Below are 20,139 nucleotides of genomic sequence, written 5' to 3'. Positions count from 1 at the left end.
ACCAACACTGCAAGAGGATTCCCCTTTCTTCACATCCTCTCCAACATTTGTTGTTTCCCGTCTTGTTAATTTTCCCCATTCTCACTGGTGTGAGGTGGTATCTCATTATGGTTTTGATTTGTATTTCCCTGATGGCAAGTGATGCAGAGCATTTTCTCATGTGCTTCTTGGTCATGTCTATGCATTCTTTGGTGAAAATTCTGTTCATGTCTTTTGCCCATTTCAGGATTGGATTGTTTGTTTCTTTGCTGTTGAGTTTAATAAGTTCTTTATAGGTCTTGGATACTAGCCCTTTATCTGATATGTCATTTGCAAATATCTTCTCCCATTCTGTATTATTAATTTTCCTCTTAGTACTGATATAGCTGTGTCCCACCAATTTTGATATGTTTTCCTTTTCATCTAGTTCAATGTAATTTTTAAAAGACTGATATATTTATTTCAGAGAGAGAGGGAGGGAGGCTGGTGGGGGAGGGGGTGGAACAAGGGACGGGAGAGGGAGAGGAAGAGAATCTCAAGCCTAGTCAACCCTGAGTGCAGAGCCTGATGTGGGGTTGGATCTCAGGACTCTGAAAGGGTGACCAGAGCCAGAAGCAAGAGTCAGGTGTTTAACTGCCTGACCCACCCATGTGCCCCTAGTTCAGTGTAATTTTTAATTTCCTTGGAGGCTTCATGTTTGATCTATGAATTGAATATCAGTGTGTTGTTTAGTTTCCAATTGTTTGTAGATTTTCCTTTTATTCTGTTACTGATTTCTGGTTTGGATTCATGGTCAAAGAATATACTCTGTATGATTTCAGTTTCTTTAAATTTATTAAGGTTTAGTGGCTCATTGGTTAAGCATCTGCCTTTGGCTCAGGTCATGATCCTGGAGTCCCGGGATGAGGTCCTGCGTAGGGCTCCCTGCAGGGAGCCTGCTGCTCCCTCTGCCTATGTCTCTGCCTCTCTCTCTCTGTGTCCCTTATGAACAAATAAATAAAATCTTTAAAGAAACATTTGAGGTTTGTTTTATGGCCTGGGATATGCTCTGTCTTGATAAATGTTCCATGGTCACATGAAAAGAACCCTGCTATTGTTGGGTTTTCTATAAATGTCGATTTACTCCTGTTGGTTGATGGTGTTGCTGAATTGTTCTCTGTCCTTGCTGATTTTCTTTATTTTCTTTTTTAAAAGTTTATTTCTCTTTTTTTAAATAATCTATTTTTTATTGGTGTTCAATTTGCCAACATACAGAATAACACCCAGTGCTCATCCCATCAAGTGCCCCCTCAGTTCCCATCACCCATTCACCCCCACCCCCTGCCCACCTCCCCTTCCACCACCCCTAGATCATTTCCCAGAGTTAGGAGTCTTTATGTTCTGTCTCCCTTTCTGATATTTCCTACCCATTTCTTCTCCCTTCCCTTCTATTCCCTTTCACTATTATTTATATTCCCCAAATGAATGAGAACATATGTTTGTCCTTCTCCGATTGACTTATTTCACTCACCATAATACCCTCCAGTTCGATCCACGTTGAAGCAAATGGTAGGTATTTGTCATTTCTAATGGCTGAGTAATATTCCATTGTATACATAAACCACATCTTCTTTATCCATTCATCTTTCGATGACACCGAGGCTCCTTCCACAGTTTGGCTATTGTGGACATTGTTGCTAGAAACATCGGGGAGCAGGTGTCCCAGTGTTTCATTGCATCTGAATCTTTGGGGTAAATCCTCAGCAGTGCAATTGCTGGGTCGTAGGGCAGGTCTATTTTTAACTCTTTGAGGAACCTCCACACAGTTTTCCAGAGTGGCTGCACCATTACACATTCTCACCAACAGTGTAAGAGGGTTCCCTTTTCTCCACATCCTCTCCAACATTTGTGGTTTCCTGCCTTGTTCATTTTCCCCATTCTCACTGGTGTGAGATGGTATCTTATTGTGGTTCTGATTTGTATTTCCCTGATGGCAAGTGATGCAGAGCATTTTCTCATGTGCATGTTGGCCATGTCTATGTCTTCCTCTGTGAGATTTCTGTTCAGGTCTTTTGCCCATTTCATGATTGGATTGTTTGTTTCTTTGGTGTTGAGTTTAATAAGTTCTTTATAGATCTTGGAAACTAGTCCTTTATCTGATATGTCATTTGCAAATATCTTCTCCCATTCTGTAGGTTGTCTTTTAGTTTTGTTGACTGTATCCTTTGCTGTGCAAAAGCTTCTTATCTTGATGAAGTCCCAATAGTTCATTTTTCCTTTGTCTGTTTTTGTGCCAGTACCACACTGTCTTGATGACCACAGCTTTGTAGTACAACCTGAAATCTGGCATTGTGATGCCCCCAGCTATGGTTTTCTTCTTTAAAATTCCCCTGGCTATTCGGGGTCTTTTCTGATTCCACACAAATCTTAAAATAATTTGTTCCAACTCTCTGAAGAAAGTCCATGGTATTTTGATAGGGATTGCATTAAACGTGTAAATTGCCCTGGGTAACATTGACATTTTCACAATATTAATTCTGCCTATCCATGGAATATTTTTCCATCTCTTTGTGTCTTCCTCCATTTCTTTCAGAAGTGTTCTATAGTTTTTAGGGTATAGATCCTTTACTTCTTTGGTTAGGTTTATTCCTAGGTATCTTATGCTTTTGGGTGCAATTGTAAATGGGATTGACTCCTTAATGTCTCTTTATTCAGTCTCATTGTTAGTGCATAGAAATGCCACTGACTTCTGGGCATTGATTTTTGTATCCTGCCACGCTGCCAAATTGCTGTATGAGTTCTAGCAATCTTGGGGTGGAGGCTTTTGCGTTTTCTACGTAGAGTATCCTGTCATCTGCGAAGAGGGAGAGTTTCACTTCTTCTTTGCCAATTTGAATGCCTTTAATGTCTTTTTGTTGTCTGATTGCTGAGGCTAGGACTTCCAGTACTATGTTGAATAGCAGTGGTGAGAGTGGACATCCCTGTCTTGTTCCTGATCTTAGGGGAAAGGCTCCCAGTGCTTCCCCATTGAGAATGATATTTGCTGTGGGCTTTTCATAGATGGCTTTTAAGATGTTGAGGAATGTTCCCTCTATCCCTACACTCTGAAGAGTTTTGATCATGAATGGATGCTGTATTTTGTCAAATGCTTTCTCTGCATCTATTGAGAGGATCCTATAGTTCTTGTTTTTTCTCTTGTGGATATGATCTATCACTTTGATTGCTTTGCGAGTGTTGAGCAAGCCTTGCATCCCGGGGATAAATCCCACTTGGTCCTGGTGAATAATCTTCTTAATGTACTGTTGGATCCTATTGGCTAGTATCTTGTTGAGAATTTTTGCATCCATGTTCATCAGGGATATTGGTCTATAATTCTCCTTTTTGGTGGGGTCTTTGTCTGGTTTTGGAATGAAGGTGATGCTGGCCTCATAGAACGAGTTTGGAAGTATTCCATCCCTTTCTATCTTTCGGAAAAGCTTTAGTAGAATAGGTATTGTTTTTTTCTTTAAACGTTTGATAGAATTCACCGGGGAAGGCATCTGGCCCTGGACTTTTGTGTCTTGGGATGTTTTGATGACTGCTTCAATTTCCTCCCTGGTTATTGGCCTGTTCAGGTTTTCTATTTCTTCCTGGTCCAGTTTTGGTAGTTTGAGGTTTTCCAGAAATCCATGCATTTCTTCCAGATTGCCTAATTTATTGGCGTATAGCTGCTCATAATATGTTTTTACAATCGTTTGTATTTCCCTGGTGTTGGTTGTGATCTCTCCTTTTTCATTTGTGATTTTATTAATTTGAGTCTTTTCTCTTTTGTTTTTAATAAGGCTGGCTAATGGTTTATCTATCTTATTAATTCTTCCGAAGAACCAACTCCTGGTTTTATTGGTCTGTTCCACAGTTCTTCTGGTCTCTATTTCATTGTGTTCTGCTTGATTCTTCATTAACTCTCTTCTTCTGCTGGGTGTATGTTTTGCTTAACTTTCTCCAGTTCCTTTAGGTGCAAGGTTAGCTTTCTATTTGAGTTTTTTCCAATTTTTTGAGGGATGCTTGTTTTGCGATGTATTTCCCCCTCAGGACTGCTTTTGCTGTATCCCAAAGATTTTTGAATGGTTGTATCTTCATTCTCATTAGTTTCCATGAATCTTTTAAATTCTTCTCTAATTTCCTGGTTGGCCCTTTCATCTTTTAGCAAGATGCTCTTTAACCTCCACTTGTTTGAATTTTTTCCAAATTTCTTCTTGTGATTGAGATCAAGTTTCAAAGCGTTATGGGCTTAAAAATATGCAGGGTACATTCCCAGTCGTTTGGTATGGGTTGAGACCTGATTTGTGACCCCGTATGTGGTCTATTCTGGAGAAAGTTCCATGTGCACTTAAGAAGAATGTGTACTCAGTTGCGTTTGGATGTAAATTTCTGTAAATATCCGTGAAATCCATCTGGTCCAGCATAGCATTAAAAGCTCTTGTTTCTTTGGAGATGTTGTTTTTTGAAGGTCTGTCATTTGCAAAAAGTGCCGTGTTGAAGTCTCCCAGTATTAGTGTATTATTAGCTAAGTATGTCTTTACTTTGCTTATTAATTCATTTATATACTTCGCAGCTCCCACATTCAGGGCATATATATTTATGATTGTTAAGTCCTCTTGTTGGATAGATCCTTTAAGTATGATATAGTGTCCCTCTGCATCTCTTACTGCAGTCTTCGGTATAAGCTTTAATGTATGTGAGATGAGAATCGCTACCCCTGCTTTCTTTTGGGGACCATTGGAATGGTTAATGGTTCTCCAACCTTTCATTATCAGGCGGTAGGTGTCCTTAGTTCTAAAATGAGTCTCTTGTAGACAGCAAATAGATGGGTCTTGCTTTTTTATCCAGTCTGAAACTCTGTGCCTTTTGATTGGATCATTAAGCCCATTCATGTTCAGAGTTGCTATTGAAAGATAATGAATTTAGTGTCATCATGATACCTATTCAGTCCCTGTTTTTGTGGATTGTTTCTTTGGGCTTCCACTTTCTTTTACAGAGTCCCCCTTAATATTTCTTGCAGAGCTGGTTTGGTGGTCACATATTCTTTCAGTTTCTGCCTGTCTTGGAAGCTCTTTATCTCTCCTTCTATTCTGAATGAGAGCCTTGCTGGATAGAATATTCTTGGCTTCATGTTCTTCTCCTTTAGGATCCTGAATATATCCTGCCAGCCCTTTCTGGCCTGCCAGGTTTCTGTGGAGAGGTCTGCTGTTAATCTAGTATTTCTTCCCATATAAGTTAGGGATCTCTTATCTCTTGCTGCTTTAAGGATTTTCTCTTTATATTTGGAATTTGCATGTTTCACTCTTAAATGTCGAGATGTTTTATGGTTTTTATTGATTTTAGGGGGGGAATCTCTCTATCTCCTGGATCTGAATTCCTGTTTTTCTCCCCAGATTAGGGAAGTTCTCAGGTATGTTTTGTTCAAATATGCTTTCTGGTCCTCTGTCCCTCTCGGCGTCCTTTGGAACTCCACTTAAATGTAGATTTATCCCTCTGAGCCTGTCATTTATTTTTCTTAACCTTTTTTCATGGTCTTTTAATTGTTTTTCTCTTTTTTTCCTCAGCTTCCTTCTTTGCCATCAACTTGTCTTCTATGTCACTCACTCATTCTTCTACCTCGTTAAACCTTATCATTAGGACCTCCAGTTTGGATTGTATGTCATTTAATTGATTTTTAATTTTGGCCTGATTAGATCTAAATTCTCCAGTCATGAATTCTCTTGAATCCTTTATGCTTTTATCCAGAGCCACCAGTAGCTTTATAATAGTGCTTCTGAATTGGCTTTCTGACATTGAATTGTAATCCAAATTCTGTAACTCTGTGGCAGAGAATACTTTTTCTGATTCTTTCTTTTGTTGTGAGGTCTTCTTTCTAGTCATTTTGCTCAGTGCAGAGTGGCTAAAAATGAGTTGTTCTGGAAAAAGGAAGAAAAAAAGAGGAAAACAAAAACAAAAAAAGACAAGGAGGGGTATCCTCTGGTTCTATGTACTGTAAATCCCTCGACTTGCCCTGGAGCTTTCCAGGGCTGCTTGGTCAAGAACTTGCTCTTCCGGGATCTCTGTGTGGCGCAGTGGTTTGGCGCCTGCGTTTGGCCCAGAGCGTGATCCTGGAGACCCGGGATCGAATCCCACGTCAGGCTCCCGGTGCATGGAGCCTGCTTCTCCCTCTGCCTATGTCTCTGCCTCTCTCTCTCTCTCTGTAGGACTATCATAAATAAATAAATAAATAAATAAACAAACAAACAAACAAACATATAAAAGAACTTGCTCTTCCCCTGTCCTTGTAGCTCATCTTCTGGGGTGGGATCTGTTGTGCTGATTCTCAGGTGTATGCACCTGGGGGAGCTGGCCCACCCCCTGACAGGTGCTCGGCTTTGTGGGAGCTGTTTATCCTGTGAGGCCCCTGTTCCATGGCTGCCCGACCGTCTCAGGTACAGGGTGACACCAGGAGGGACAACCCCACTGGCGGCAGCCGGGTCCCCAGCCCTGGCGTAAGCTCCAGCAGTAACTATCACAGTCTCCCAGTCCGCACTGGTCTGGATGCTCCTTGGGGGTGGGGGGGGAAGGTGCTGATCTGCACAGCTGGAGGGTGCCGGGTGGCAGGAGTGTTCTCGCTGTCCTGTGCCCTCCCCGCCTCCCTCTGTGGGGGGAGGGAGTGCTGGATCCCGGGCTGTGTCCCCCGGCGCCCTGGGATCCAGGGTCTGCGCTGTTAGAATCGTGTTCCAGGGCCCCGCAGCCCCCTCTCCCCAGAGCCGTTGCCCGAGCTTCTCCCAAGGTCCCGCCAGGCACGCACTCCAGCCCTTCACTGAGATGGGCCCATAGTCTGTGGTGCTCTCTCCCCCTGGGAGCACTTCCTCTGTTAGTGACTCCGGAATCTGGAGGCTCCACTGCCCCTCTTGTGGTTCTGCCAGGTTTCCCTGCTAAGCGCCTTTCCATCCGGAAAGAATCCGGTGGGATTTTTTAAGTTCCTGCTTCTCTGGGGCTGGGCTTTCCTGTCCCGGAGCCTTCGCAGTGGCTTTCGCCTGGCTCCTCGCGGGGGGGGGGGGGGGGGGGGGGACGACGGGACGGGGGGGAGGGGGGCTCACCCACTTGATTGGGGGGGCCCTCACCCACTTGATTCTTTTTTATTTTTTCTGTCTTCCTACCTTGTTAGAAGCACAAACTCTTCTCTCTGTAGCGTTCCAGCTGGTCTCTAAATCTCAGGCCGAATTCGTAGGTTTTCAGGATGATTTGAAAGTTATCTAGGTAAGTTGGTGGGGACAGGTGACTTGGGTATCCTACTCTTACTCCATCTTGCCCCGCCCCCTCCTATAAGTCACATCTTAACGTTTTTTTTTTTTTCTGTTTTTTTTTAAAGATTTTACTTATTTATAAGAGAGAGAGAGAGAGAGGCAGAGACACAGGCAGAGGCAGAAGCAGGCTCCCTGTATGGAGCCCAATGTGGGAATCATCTTGATCTTGGATTCTGGGATCTCGCCCTGAGCTGAAGGCAGAAGCTTTAACTGCTGAGCCACCGAGGGGTCCCTAGTTTTTCTTTTTTAAAATTTTTTTAAAAAAATTTATGATAGTCACACACAGAGAGAGAGACAGAGACAGAGACATAGGCAGAGGGAGAAGCAGGCTCCATGCACCGGGAGCCCGACGTGGGATTCGATCCTGGGTCTCCAGGATCGCACCCTGGGCCAAAGGCAGGTGCTAAACCGCTGCACCACCCAGGGATCCCCCTACTTTTTCTTAATGACTTATTTAACATAATGCCCTCAAGGTCCATGCAGGTTGTTGCAAATGGTAGGATTTCTTTTCTTATGGCTTAATGAAATATTATTCCACGTGTGTGTGTATCATATTTTCTTTGTCCATTCATCTTTTGGTGGACGTTTAGGTTGTTTACATGACTTGGTTATTGTGAATCAGGCTGCAGTGAACATGGAGTTGCAGATATTTCTTCAACATAGTGATTTTGTTTTCTTTGAATGTTTACCTAGAAGTGGAATTACTATATCATGTAGTAGTTTTATTTTTAATTTTTTGAGGAGCCTCCATACTTTTTTTCATATTGTCTGTACCAATTTTTTGCTACTATTTTGTTGAGAATTTTTGCATCAATATTTGTCAGGGATATTAGTGTGTAGTTTTCTTGTAGCATCTTTTAGTGTCTTTATTTGGCTTTGGTATCAGGATAATGCTGATCTCCTAAAATGAATATGAGAGTCTTCCCTCCTCTTTGATTTGTTTTGAAGAGTTTGAGAAGAATTGAAATTAATTTATTTAAATATTTGGGTAAAATTCTCTAGTGAAGCCATCTGGTCCTAGGCTTTTCTTACTGGAAGGGTTTTTTTTTTTATTTTTTTTTATTTATTTTATTTTTTTTTAAATTTTTTTTTAAATTTATTTATGATAGTCACACACACACACAGAGAGAGAGAGGCAGAGACACAGGCAGAGGGAGAAGCAGGCTCCATGCACCAGGAGCCCGATGTGGGATTTGATCCCGGGTCTCCAGGATCGCGCCCTGGGCCAAAGGCAGGCGCCAAACCGCTGCGCCACCCAGGGTTCCCGGTTTTTTTTTTTTATTGCTGATTCAGTCTCCTTACTAGTAATTCAGATTTTCTATTTTTTCCCCAATTCAGTCTTGGTAGATTGTATGTTTCTAAGAACTTAATTCATTTCTTGTAGTTTGTCCAATTTGTTGGTGTAGAGTTGTTCATAGTTCAATTTGTTTCCTTTATGTTGTTCAAATTGTGTAATATCTATTTTATCTTCTGGTTTACTGTCTCTGTTTTTCCTCTCTTCATTTTGCTGTCGAGCCCATCCAGTGAATTGTCATTAATGTTATTGTAGCATTCAGTTTTACTAGTGCCATTGGTTCATTTCTGTATCTTCTACTTTGCAGAAATTCTCTATTTTTTTTGCTGACATTTTCTATCTGTTCTTTAGTTTCAGGCATATTTGTAATTGTTTACTGAAGCATTTTTTGATTACTCCTTTAAAATCCTGGTCAGATAATTCCAACATCTGTGTTATCTCAGTATTAAGACTATTGATTTCCTTGCTCATTCCAGTTGTGATTTTCCTTGTTCTGGATATAATGAGTGCTTGTTTTCATGATATCCTGGATATTTGCGATATTATGTTAGGAGATTCAGGGTATTTTATCTTCTGTTTTTGCAGGCGTCTTTAGACGCTACACTTTAGAGGCAAGGGAAGGAGGTATCACTTAGTTACTGACAGGTGGGAGTGGAAGTCCAAGTCTCTTGGTCTCTGTTGACACCCACTACTTTAGGTCCCCCTGCCCCGAGTCAGGTTGCCTTCTCCTCTCCATCTAAGTTCATACATCCAGTAAGTGGCAAAGGTGAATCAAATCCAGGCAGTTTGGCTCCCAACTCTGTGTTTTTAACCTCTGTGCTATAGTGCCTCTGAATACTGTACAGGATGCCGTGAGTGATTGTGGGGATTGTGTCACATTTTTTGACAACATAGGTATAATTCGTAGCTCAGTTTTCTCCCCAGTTCCTTTTATGCAGGCTTCAAATTCACTGGTTTTCCCCTCATCCCCTTAGCCTGCTCTCTTACTTCTTACCACTTATGAAACTTTTGGTATCACTTGTCCATCTTCCTCTCTAGAATGTCCACTCCATGAGGGCAGTGGCTGTTCTCAATCAATATTTATTGAATTTTTTAAAAAGATTTTATTTATTTATTCAAGAGAGAGAGAGAGAGAGAGGCAGAGACATAGGCAGAGGGAGGAGCAGGTTCCTTGCAGGGAGCGTGATATGGGACTCCATCCCCGGACCCGGGTTCACACCCTGAGCCAAAGGCAGCCGCTCAACTGCTGAGCCACCCAGGTGTTCCAATATTTATTGAATTTATGCATTTACCCCTTTAAAAAATATTGGTCGAATGTCTATTGTAGACAAGACTCTCTGGTACACACGCTGGGGATAATTCATCTTAATTTTGAGACCTGGTGCTGTGATAATTGGCCTCTTCACTAAGGAAGCAAGTTAGCACATAGGCACCCTTGGTCCCAGGTGATAATTATTGAGACAGTGCAGCCAGAAGTCTGATTTTCATCCATCTGTCCTCCTGATGTGAGGACTTATCTAGCCCAATGAATGTTTGTTGAATTGAAGAATAAATAAAACAGATCTGGGAGATGGATAAGGGGAAGACTTCTGGTGAGCAAGATCAATGCTTTCTGTCAAAAGTAGTCGGGACAGATAGCAAGTAAATGAGCAGTTGCAAGTCTACATCGTGAGTGTTGAAATAGGGATAGTGTTCATGTGGTGCCATGGTGGCAGGGAAGAGGAAGAGCAGGAATGTTCTAGGCACAGGGAGCTATGTGTGATGAGACCCAGAAACCAGAAAAGCATGGCACTGAGAGTCCAGCTGGGTTTTTAGAGCAGGGCTGACTTCATGAGCATGTGACCAGTCACACAGAGCCTCATATTTGGAGGGAGACCAGTCACACAGAGCCTCATATTTGGAGGGAGACCCCCATTTTGAGGTTTAATGCTCTGTGGTTGTTGTCTTGAAATTCTTAACAACTTTACCTTTGAATTTATGTTTTCTTTATGAAATTCAGTGGGACAGTGGAGTGTGTCCTAGGGACTTAGAGCTTTAGCTCATATGTGGTCCTCCCCTCCTTCTGCCTCCCCACTCCCTAAACAGGTTCTTGGTTGGCTGTTTAGGGTTCTAGGCCTGGGTGCAGGTGCAAGAGAGTTAGGGTTAGGTGCATCCATCCTATGCACTGAGTCACAGGGAGTGGCCTGTGCTTGCCCCTTGAGTTTCCTCATGCCAAGGGAGCATGACAATAAATAACAAATAAAAAGCCCCATGACAAGTTGAGAGAGATTGCAGAAGAAAGGAAAAAGGGTTTTTTTTTTTTTGCTGTTTTATGAATAGGGGGCCCCTGATTTTCAGTTGCACTGGGTCTCACAAATTGTGTAGCTGATGCCAGAGGCCAGAGGTAAGGCCAGAGAGGCAAGGCCTTTTAGACTATGGTAAGCTTATACTTTACCTTAAGAAAACCAGGAAGCCTGTGAGAGGTTCTCAGCAAGGATTGACAGGATCAAATTTGTGTTTTTAAAATGATCACTTTGGCTCTGGTTTGGAGAACCAGTTGGGTGAGGACAGAGTAGAGGCTAGGGACCCACTTAGGAGGGCAGGAGAGTAATCCTGCCAGTTAGAGATAATAGAGGCCTGGATCAGGGCAGGGGGGGTGGTAAGGATGACAGCAGGGCACAGTTGATATCTAATCAGGAGATAGAATGATAGGACATAATGGTAACTTGAATGGCAATAGCACATACAGAGCACTTACAGTGTACCAGGCACTATTGTAAACACCTTATATGGATTAACTCATTTATTTTTGATAACCTTATGATGTACATACAGTTTTTATCCCCACTTTAGGGATGAGAAAACTGAGGCACAGAGAGGTAATAGCCCAAGATCCCACAGCCAATAATGGCAGGTACAGACAGGATATAAACCCAGGCAGTCTGAGGTTATGGTGCCAATTGCCAAGAGAGGGAGCAGGTTTAGGGTGCAGACAGAGGGAGAAATTGAATTTACCTTTGTGAAATTTGAAATATGTAAGGAGGCTATCTAGTAGAAGTACTGGGAGGCATTTCGAGGGAGGGGTCTGAAACTCAGAGGCATCTGGCTTGCTGTTACAGGTGTGTAGAAGGCACATGAAACTCTGGCAGTAAGATCAACAGGGGAAAATGAGGAAAGAAGAATGCCTAGACAAGAAGGCCTAGGAAACATCAACCTTTAAGGAGTGGGCAGGAGAAAAAGAGTGCAGTGGGAAACAGAAGGAGCAGCCAGAGACATAATTAAGATCACATCACATCCCTGCTCGTTATTGTCCCATGGATTTGCACGGATTCACATTTGTAGCCTCTCCCATTGTCAATATTCCTCACCAGAGTAGGAATATTTACCATTGACAAATCTACGTTGACACATGATTATCACCCAAAATCCATAGTTTACATCAGTGTCTACTCTTGGTGGTGTACAATTCTATGGGTTTGGACAAATGTATAATGACATGAATCTACCATTATAGCTTTTTCATATCATACAGATAGTTACACTGCCCTAAAAAAAATTCTCTGTGCTATGCCTGTTTGTTTCTCTCCCCCTCCTAACCTCTGGCAATGGCTGATGTTTTTACCAACCCGATGGTTTTGCCTTTTCCAGAATATCATATAGTTAGAATCATAGAATGTGTACTTTTCAGATTGGCTTCTGTCACTTAAAAATATGCATTTAAGTTTCCTCCATGCCTTTTCATGGCTTGATAGCTCATTTCTTTTTAGCGCTGAATAAACATTTCATTGTTTGGTTGTACCACAGTTTATCTATTCACCTACATCTTAGCTGCTTCCAAATTTTGGCAGTTATGAATAAAGCTGTTATAAACATCCATGTGTAGGTTTTTGTGTGGATATAGTTTTCAATTCCTTTGAGTAAATGCCAAGGAATGTGATTGATGGATTGTATGTTAAGAGTATGTTCAGTTTTGTAAGAAACTGCCAAACTGTCTTCCAAAATGGCTGTACCATTTTTGCATTCCCACCAGCAATGAATGAGAGTTCCTTTTCCTCTGCCTCCTTATCAGCATTTGGTCTTGTCAGTGTTCTGAGTTTTGGGTATTGTGATAGATGTATAGTGATATCTCGTTGTTTTAATTAATGTTTCCCTAATGAAATATGATGTAGAGCACCTTTTCATATGCTTATTTTCCATCTGCATATCTTCTTTGGTGAGGGTTCTTTTTTTTGATGAGGTTTCAATAGAGATCTTTTTGCCCATTTTTTTTCCAATCGGGTTTGTTTTATTGTTAATTTTTAAGAGTTCTTTGTATATTTTGGATAACATCCTTTATCAGATATGTCTTATGCAACTATTTACTTCCAGTCTTTGGCTTGTCCTTTCATTCTCTTGACAGTGTCTTTTAAAGATCAGGGTTTTAATTTTTACTAAGTCTATTTTATCAATTCCTCCTTTTCATGGATTATGCCTTCAGTGTTACATCTAAAACATCATTATTGCTGTACCCAAGCTCATCTAGGTTTTTATCCTGTTATCTTCTAGGAGTGCTATAGTTTTGCATTTTACATTTAGGTCTGTGATCCATTTTCAGTTCATTTTTGTGATGTGTACAAGGTCTGTCTAGATTCATTCATTTGCATGTAGATGTCCAGTTGTTCTAGTACCATTTGTTGAAAAGACTATCTTCTACCTTTTCTCTTTTGTCAAGGATTAGTTGACTGTATTTATGTGGATCTATTTCTGGGATCTCTGTCCTGTCCTGTTGATCTGTTTGTCTATCTTTCATCACTACCACACTGTCTTGATTACTGTAGCTTTTAGTAAGTCTTGAAGTTAGGTAGCATCAGTCTTTCAACTTTGTTGTTTTCATTCGATATTGTGTTGGCTATTCTGTGACTCAGATATTTTGGACAGTGTGAATTTATTGTGGCACCGATCCAATGGGTGATTTTTCTCTAGCCATGTCCAATAGTCTAGTGTTACATAGTTGGATTGTGTCAAGGTTGGAATTTGCACATGGTGGGTGATGGAAAGGCAGTGGAGCAAGGGACTTGAGGATATTTATAGGAGAATAGCTATAGTGAGGAATGCTGGAATCTAAGCTAGATTGGGGAAGAAGGGTGAAGTTAAGAATAGATGAAAAGCAGGATCAAAGGGTTTTAAAGGCAAAGAACAGGTGAAATGAATGAGAGCTGGATGATTACTTATGGTCACATTGTGTGATGTATGAATTTCATATACCAGATGTGGAGCAATTGCAAGTGTTGATAAGGTCTGGGTGATGACCATGAGAATTGATAGCTGAAGGGGGAGTAGGGACAGCAGCATCTGAAGATGAGAATGTCAAAGAGCTAAGGGGCTACAATGTTGGGCCTCTGCATCAATACTGATGTCATGTGGGATATTGGCAGGACTTAGGATGGAGAGGAAACTGTGAGCAGGTTCTTTAATGAGTGAAAAGGAGTATGTTGGGGAATTGAGTAGCTGATGATAAAGAGGAGTGGGAAGAGGCATGGCTAGATGATATGAAGCCCAGAAGAGTAAGAGATCTTACATAGGGGTAGAGGAGAGTTGTTCTCAAAGTCTCACCGGAGAATGAGGGGAATATCTACCCCCAGCACAGCCCTGAGTTATAAGGGTCTGGTAGAAAGCACAACTTCTACCTGACAGGTCTGTACCACAGTGCTTCTTAGGCATTTTGTGGCTAAGGACCAGGTTTGTTTGTTTCTTTAAATTTCCAATTCCTAATGGACCAATCATTTGGTAAAATAAAAATTGAATTGCTAGAAAAGTGGTTGAACAAAAAAAAGGTATACAAAATACAAATCCCAATTTTTTATTGTTAGATTCAACAATAGCCATAAAATTACTCAGCCAAATTGCCATAAAAGTTATTGGATGGTTACTCTGACTTTTTGTACTTATGACAGACCTGTAGTAAACAGCTTACAGATCAGCATTAGTCTGTGGACCACACAATATGGCACTCCTATAGAGAAAATGGCTTTCTTCTAGGAGAAGCTTCCATCAGTTAAGCCAGGATGGTGAAGAAGAGGTTTGTTGTAGGGGATGTCAATTAGAGAGGTTTGTTTACCAAGGAATGGGGTTGCTGGAGGTACAAGAGAAATGCTGATGACCAGTGAAAGTTTGGGGGTAGAAAACACATATATGGGATGAAAGTTTAGGAGAGAGGAACAACTGGAGGGGTTCCTTAATGAGCAGTGTCCAAGGCCAACAGGGTGTGAGACAGAAAGCATAGAGGCCAGGGAAGTGAGTTAATGAATGTTACAGGGCCTATGGAATATATTTAAAGAAAGTTGAAGCAGGTGAAAGGTGAGGTGTGCTTCTCTGTGCTCACCGTGCTAAGCACTTTTATTATACATTCTCTGAGCCCTTAAAAAAAACTCTACCAAATTGATGGTGATATCCTCAGTTTATTGATATGCAGCAGGTTTTACAGGCATAGGATTATCGATTGGGATGGTGGTAGGGTCCTGATCCCAGGAAGTCAGTTGATGAACATGATCTTGGACAAAACAGAGTTCTGCCCTATTTTTTAATGCTCCCTGCTGTGTGTGACTGTCCAAATAATTTAGGAATTTGATCTTAGCCAGAGTTATTAGGAGGGCTGTTGATGACTTCTTTGGTTAGGAAGGGTTTAGTTTTGTAAGATTACCACCTCACAGACATGCAAACTCAAATTTTCAAAATTAAATATTTTTTAGACATTACAGTATGAAATAAGTAACACATGTTCATTGTAGAGAATTAAAAAATACAAATAAGAGAAAAATGATTACTTGTTATACTTCACTCAGAACCACTATCAATTAAAATACTCTTCAATTCTTTTCATTTAGTCAAGTAAAATAGCTCAGTAAAGTTTAAGTTTTTGATTATATGTTGAAGTAAGAATATTTTGGATATATTGGTTAAAATAAATCTTATTAAAATTAATTTTATCTGTTTCTTTTTACCTTTTTAATGTGGCTACTAGAACATTTAAACATACATATTTGGCTCACATTATATTTCTTTTTTAAAAAAGATTTTATTCATTCATGAGAGACAGAGGCAGAGTCATAAGCAGAGGGAGAAGCAGGCTCACCATAGGGAGCCTGATTTGGGACTCGATCCTGGGCCATGGAATCACGTTCTGAGTCAAAGGCAGATGCTCAACCAGAGTCACCCAGGCGTCCCTCACATTATATTTCTATGGGATGGCACTGTTCTAGAATCTCTTATAGCTTTAACCATTCTGAGTCTTTAAAAAAAAAAAGATTTATTTATTTATTTATTTGAGAGAGAGAGAGAGTGAGTGTGTGAGCCAGTTAACAGACTGAGCCACCCAGATGCCCCTTGACCATTCTGAGTATTTTTTTAAAGATTTTTTGTTTGTTTATTCATGAGAGAGAGAGAGAGAGGCAGAGGGAGAAGCAGGTTCCCCCAGGGAGCCCGATGCAGGACTTGATCCCAGGACCCCGGGACTGCAACCTGAGACAAAGGCAGATGTTCAACCCCTGAGCCATCAGGTACCCCTACCATTCTGAGTCTTTTTTTTTTAAAGATTTTATTTATTTATTCATGAGAGACACAGGCAGAGGGAGAAGCAAGCTCCAATGCAGGGAGCCTAATGTGGGACTTGATCCTGGGTCTCCAGGATCACACCCCGGGCCAAAGATGGCGCTAAACTGCTGAGCCACCCAGGGTACTCACCATTCTGTATCTTAATGAAGCTTGCTGTGTACATTTTTAGCTCTGGTATAATTGTTTTATTTTTTTTATTATTTTTAAAAGATTTTATTTCTTTATTTCAGAGAGAGAGAGAGAGCATATGTGAGTGGGGGAGGAACAGAGGGAGAGAGAATCCTGAAGTGGACTCCTCACTGAGTGTGGAGCCTGACATGGGGCTCAATCCATGACCCTGAGATCATGACCTGAGCTAAAACCAAGAGTTGGACTCTTAACCCACTGAGCCACCCAGGCGCCCCCATGATATAATTGTTTTAGACCAGCGTTGTTCAATATACTTTTTGTATTAATATGTTTGATAATCTGCCCGGTATGGTAACTTGTAGCCACATGTGGCTACTGAGAATTTGAAATATAGCTAGTATGATGTAGGGAGTGCATTTAAAATTTTATATAACTTGAAATAATTGAAATGTAAATAGCTATGTGTACTGGACAGCACAGTTCTAGACCTTATGAAAAATAACATTTTCATAAACCTTGGCCGATTTTTCTCTTTTCTAGTTGTGTTGGTGTTGAAGAGGAAAAGGCTGCTGACATTGACCTCTACCACTGCCCCAACTGTGAAGTCTTACATGGGCCCTCCATTAGTAAGTAGATCTTGAGGTTTCCAAGAGAAGGTGGTCCAGAGGTGAGACAAAGCTAAGGAAACTTGGAAGGGAGATTGCCTTTGCCTGAGCACTTGGGAAATAGCAAAAGCCTGTGCAGGCCCCACAGGCTAGCAGCTGCCCCACTGAGAGGGCAGAAGTACAGAGCTTTACCTCCCTAGGGACTTCCCCTGGAGGAAACCTCAAACTCACTAGGAACTTTCCTTGAGTTTGTGAGGGCCTCGTTGGCTTCAGGTGCTCCAAGAGGTTGCTAGATTGGAAGAGAATCAGGATCTGTTGAGGCCTTTATTCCTGGAACCATACATAGCTCATGGACGTTCTGACTCACAGTCTCTGTCTTTTTCTGGCTTAGTGAAAAAACGCCGTGTATCTTCAAAAGGGCACGATACACACAAGGGGAAACCAGTGAAGACTGGAAGCCCTACATTCATTCGAGAGCTCCGGAGTAGGACCTTTGACAGGTGAGGGTTGGTACATGCCAGGGCTCTGGGAGGCTAGGATCTGTTTCTTTCCAGCTTTCCCACTGGCTGCCCTATCAGATGCCTCCCTGACTTGGGAATGTCTGCAGGGCTCTGCCTGTTCCCTCTGGGGAGGGATCTTCTGTTTTAGTCATTTTCTAAGAAACATTGTTAGAGTTTCATTTGACATGCAGTGTATGTTAATGTCCGCTTGTAAAAACTTCTGGTAGATTGGGAATCAGTTTTTGCCTCTTAGGAGAGGGTATTTGCATTCACCCAAGAAATGCTTCAACTAAGAGTCTAAAGATCAGAAAGTTTAATTCTCTCATTTTGAGAAAAGGAAACTCTTTTTAAAAAATATTTTATTGGGGATCCCTGGGTGGCTCAGCGGTTTAGCGCCTGGAGTCCCGGGATCGAGTCCCACGTCGGGCTCCCGGCACGGAGCCTGCTTCTCCCTCCTCCTGTGTCTCTGCCTCTCTCTCTCTTTCTCTCTCTATGTCTATCATAAATAAATAAATAAATCTTTAAAAAATATTTTATTTAAATTTAATTTTCCAACATATAGTATAACACCCAGTTTTCATCCCATCAAGTGCCCTCCTTAGTGCCCATCACCCAGTTACGCCATCCCCCCACACTCCTCCCCTTCTGCAACCTTTTGTTTCCCAGAGGTGGGAGTCTCTCACGGTTTGTCTTCCTCTCTAATTTTTCCCCCACTAAGTTTCCCTCCTTTCCCTTAGAGTCCCTTTCACTATTTAAAAGGAAGCTCTTTAAAATTTAAATGTTTGAGTGATCATGTATTTCTTTTAAATCCAAAAAATTTTTCCTTTTTAATCTGTTTTTTTAATTTTTTAATTTTTATTTCTAAATTAAACTCTGTGCCCAAAATGAGACATGAACTCACAACCCCAAGATCAAGAGTCACATGCTGTACTGACTGAGCCAGCCAGGTGGTTTTTTCCCTTTTAAAAATATTAAAATGGGCTTATTAAAAATAAATTACATGAAAAAAATGAGTTAGAAAAGTAATGAATAAAGCGCTCTCTTTTGCTTAGTTTTTAATTCATGCAACCATTTTCAGCTTTCCTGTAATTGAAATGTTATTTAGAATTATGTATCTTCAACTTAATATTCCTTGATTTGTTTATTCAGGGGCAGCGAGTCTCCTTTCTACTCCCTCAGATCCCTTCCCTAGTTACCAACGTCTTGTGCGTTTTTTAAGAAATAGATTTTGCTTAAATAAACGTCTTTGTGTGTGTGTGTGTATCCTGCTTTTTTAAAAAAGCATAAATACACTCTGTATTCTGCATCTTGCTTTTTTTTAGCCTAAATTATATATCTTGGAGATTAATCCGTAACAGCATATACAGATGTTTTTCATTTTTCATGGGTGTTTAGTATTCCATTGTAGGGATATATAATTTATTTAACCAGTCTTCTATTAATGAACATTTAAATTGATTCTAATATTTTGCTGTTAGAAAAAAGTGCTGCAGTGAATGTCTTTGTACTTAAGTTTTTGCATATGTGGGTAAGTATATGTGTAGCTTTACTACCTAAAAGCGAAATTGCTAGATCAAAGACCATATGCTTTAAAAATGTTGATGAAAACACTAATTCAAAAAGGTATATGTACTCCAGAGTTTCCTTGTAGGAAATTTTAATCTTAATTTTTATGTAGTCAATTTTATTTATTACTATTTTAAATTACTACTGGGCCTGGTCTCATGTTTTTTCTGCTATTCTATGACTTCATTTTTTTCAATTTAATCTTAGATCCATCTAGAATTATATAAAGAATGAGATAGACATTGACCTTAATATTTTTCCAGATGTCTGTTTCAACACAACTTGGTCAATAGTTTATCTTTCTCCAGCATGGTTTTTAAAAAATGTTTTCTAGTTAACTAAGTATGTGTTGAGAAAGTGGTTGTAAAAATTGTTTTTTTTTAATCAGTCTTATCATTTTTTCTTTTTTAAGTTTATTTTAATTCCACTGTAGTTAACATACAGTGTTATATTAGTTTCAGGTGTATGATATAGTGATTTCAACAATTCTATGCATTACTCAGTACTCATCATAATAAGTGTAGTCTTAATCCTTGTCACCTATTCACCAATCCCCCACCTATCTCCCCTCTGGTAACCATCAGTTTGTTCTCTATAGTTAAGAGTCTGTTTTTTGGTTTGTCTCTTCATTTTTCCTTTGTTTTGTTTCTTAAATTCTATATGTAAGTAAAGTCATATGGTATTTGTCTTTCTCTGATTTATTTCCCTTAGCATTATACTCTGTAGGTCCATCCATGTCATTGCAAAAGGCAAGATTTCATTCCTTTTTATGGTTGAATAATAGTTATTGTGTGTGTGTGTGTGTGTGTGTGGATAGATATATAGATAGATGGATAGCACATCTTTATCCATTTATCTAGTTCTTAAAAATACTATTTTTATTTTTTTACGTGTTCTTAAAAGATTTTATTTATTTATTCATGAGATACACACAGAGGCAGAGACATAGGCAGAGGGAGAAGCAGGCTCCCCGGAGCCTGATGCAAGACTCCATCCCAAGACCCTGGGATCATGACCTGAGCCAAAGGCAGATGCTCACCACTAAGCCACCCAGGTGCCCCTATGTATTATTTTTAAAGATTGTATTTATTTATTTGACAGAGCATGAGCGAGGGGGAGGGGCAGAGGGAGAAGCACTCCTTGCTGAGCAGGGACCCTGACTTGGGGCTAGATCCCAGGACCCTGGGATCATGACCTGAGCTGAA

General features: G+C 40.6%; 1 protein-coding gene across 5 annotated transcripts in view; it reads left to right on the top strand.

The window, feature by feature from the left end:
• PHF8 (PHD finger protein 8) overlaps positions 1-20,139 on the top strand; it is a 96,048-nt gene that overhangs the window by 7,798 nt on the left and 68,111 nt on the right. For 4 of the 5 annotated variants that reach the window (XM_055337765.1, XM_055337763.1, XM_055337760.1 and 1 more), the window contains exons 3-4: positions 16,804-16,889; positions 17,260-17,368. In XM_055337765.1, coding sequence (XP_055193740.1) covers positions 16,804-16,889; positions 17,260-17,368 — 195 coding nt within the window. Of the gene's footprint in view, positions 1-15,946; positions 16,080-16,803; positions 16,890-17,259; positions 17,369-20,139 lie in introns of those variants that run through there. The other variant, XM_055337764.1, reaches the window with a different exon arrangement.

Source organism: Nyctereutes procyonoides, unplaced genomic scaffold, assembly GCF_905146905.1.
Source record: "Nyctereutes procyonoides isolate TBG_1078 unplaced genomic scaffold, NYPRO_anot_genome, whole genome shotgun sequence".
NCBI lineage: Eukaryota > Metazoa > Chordata > Mammalia > Carnivora > Canidae > Nyctereutes > Nyctereutes procyonoides.
The sequence above is the reverse complement of the archived record's forward strand: the minus strand, read 5'-3'. Positions and strand labels throughout refer to the sequence as shown.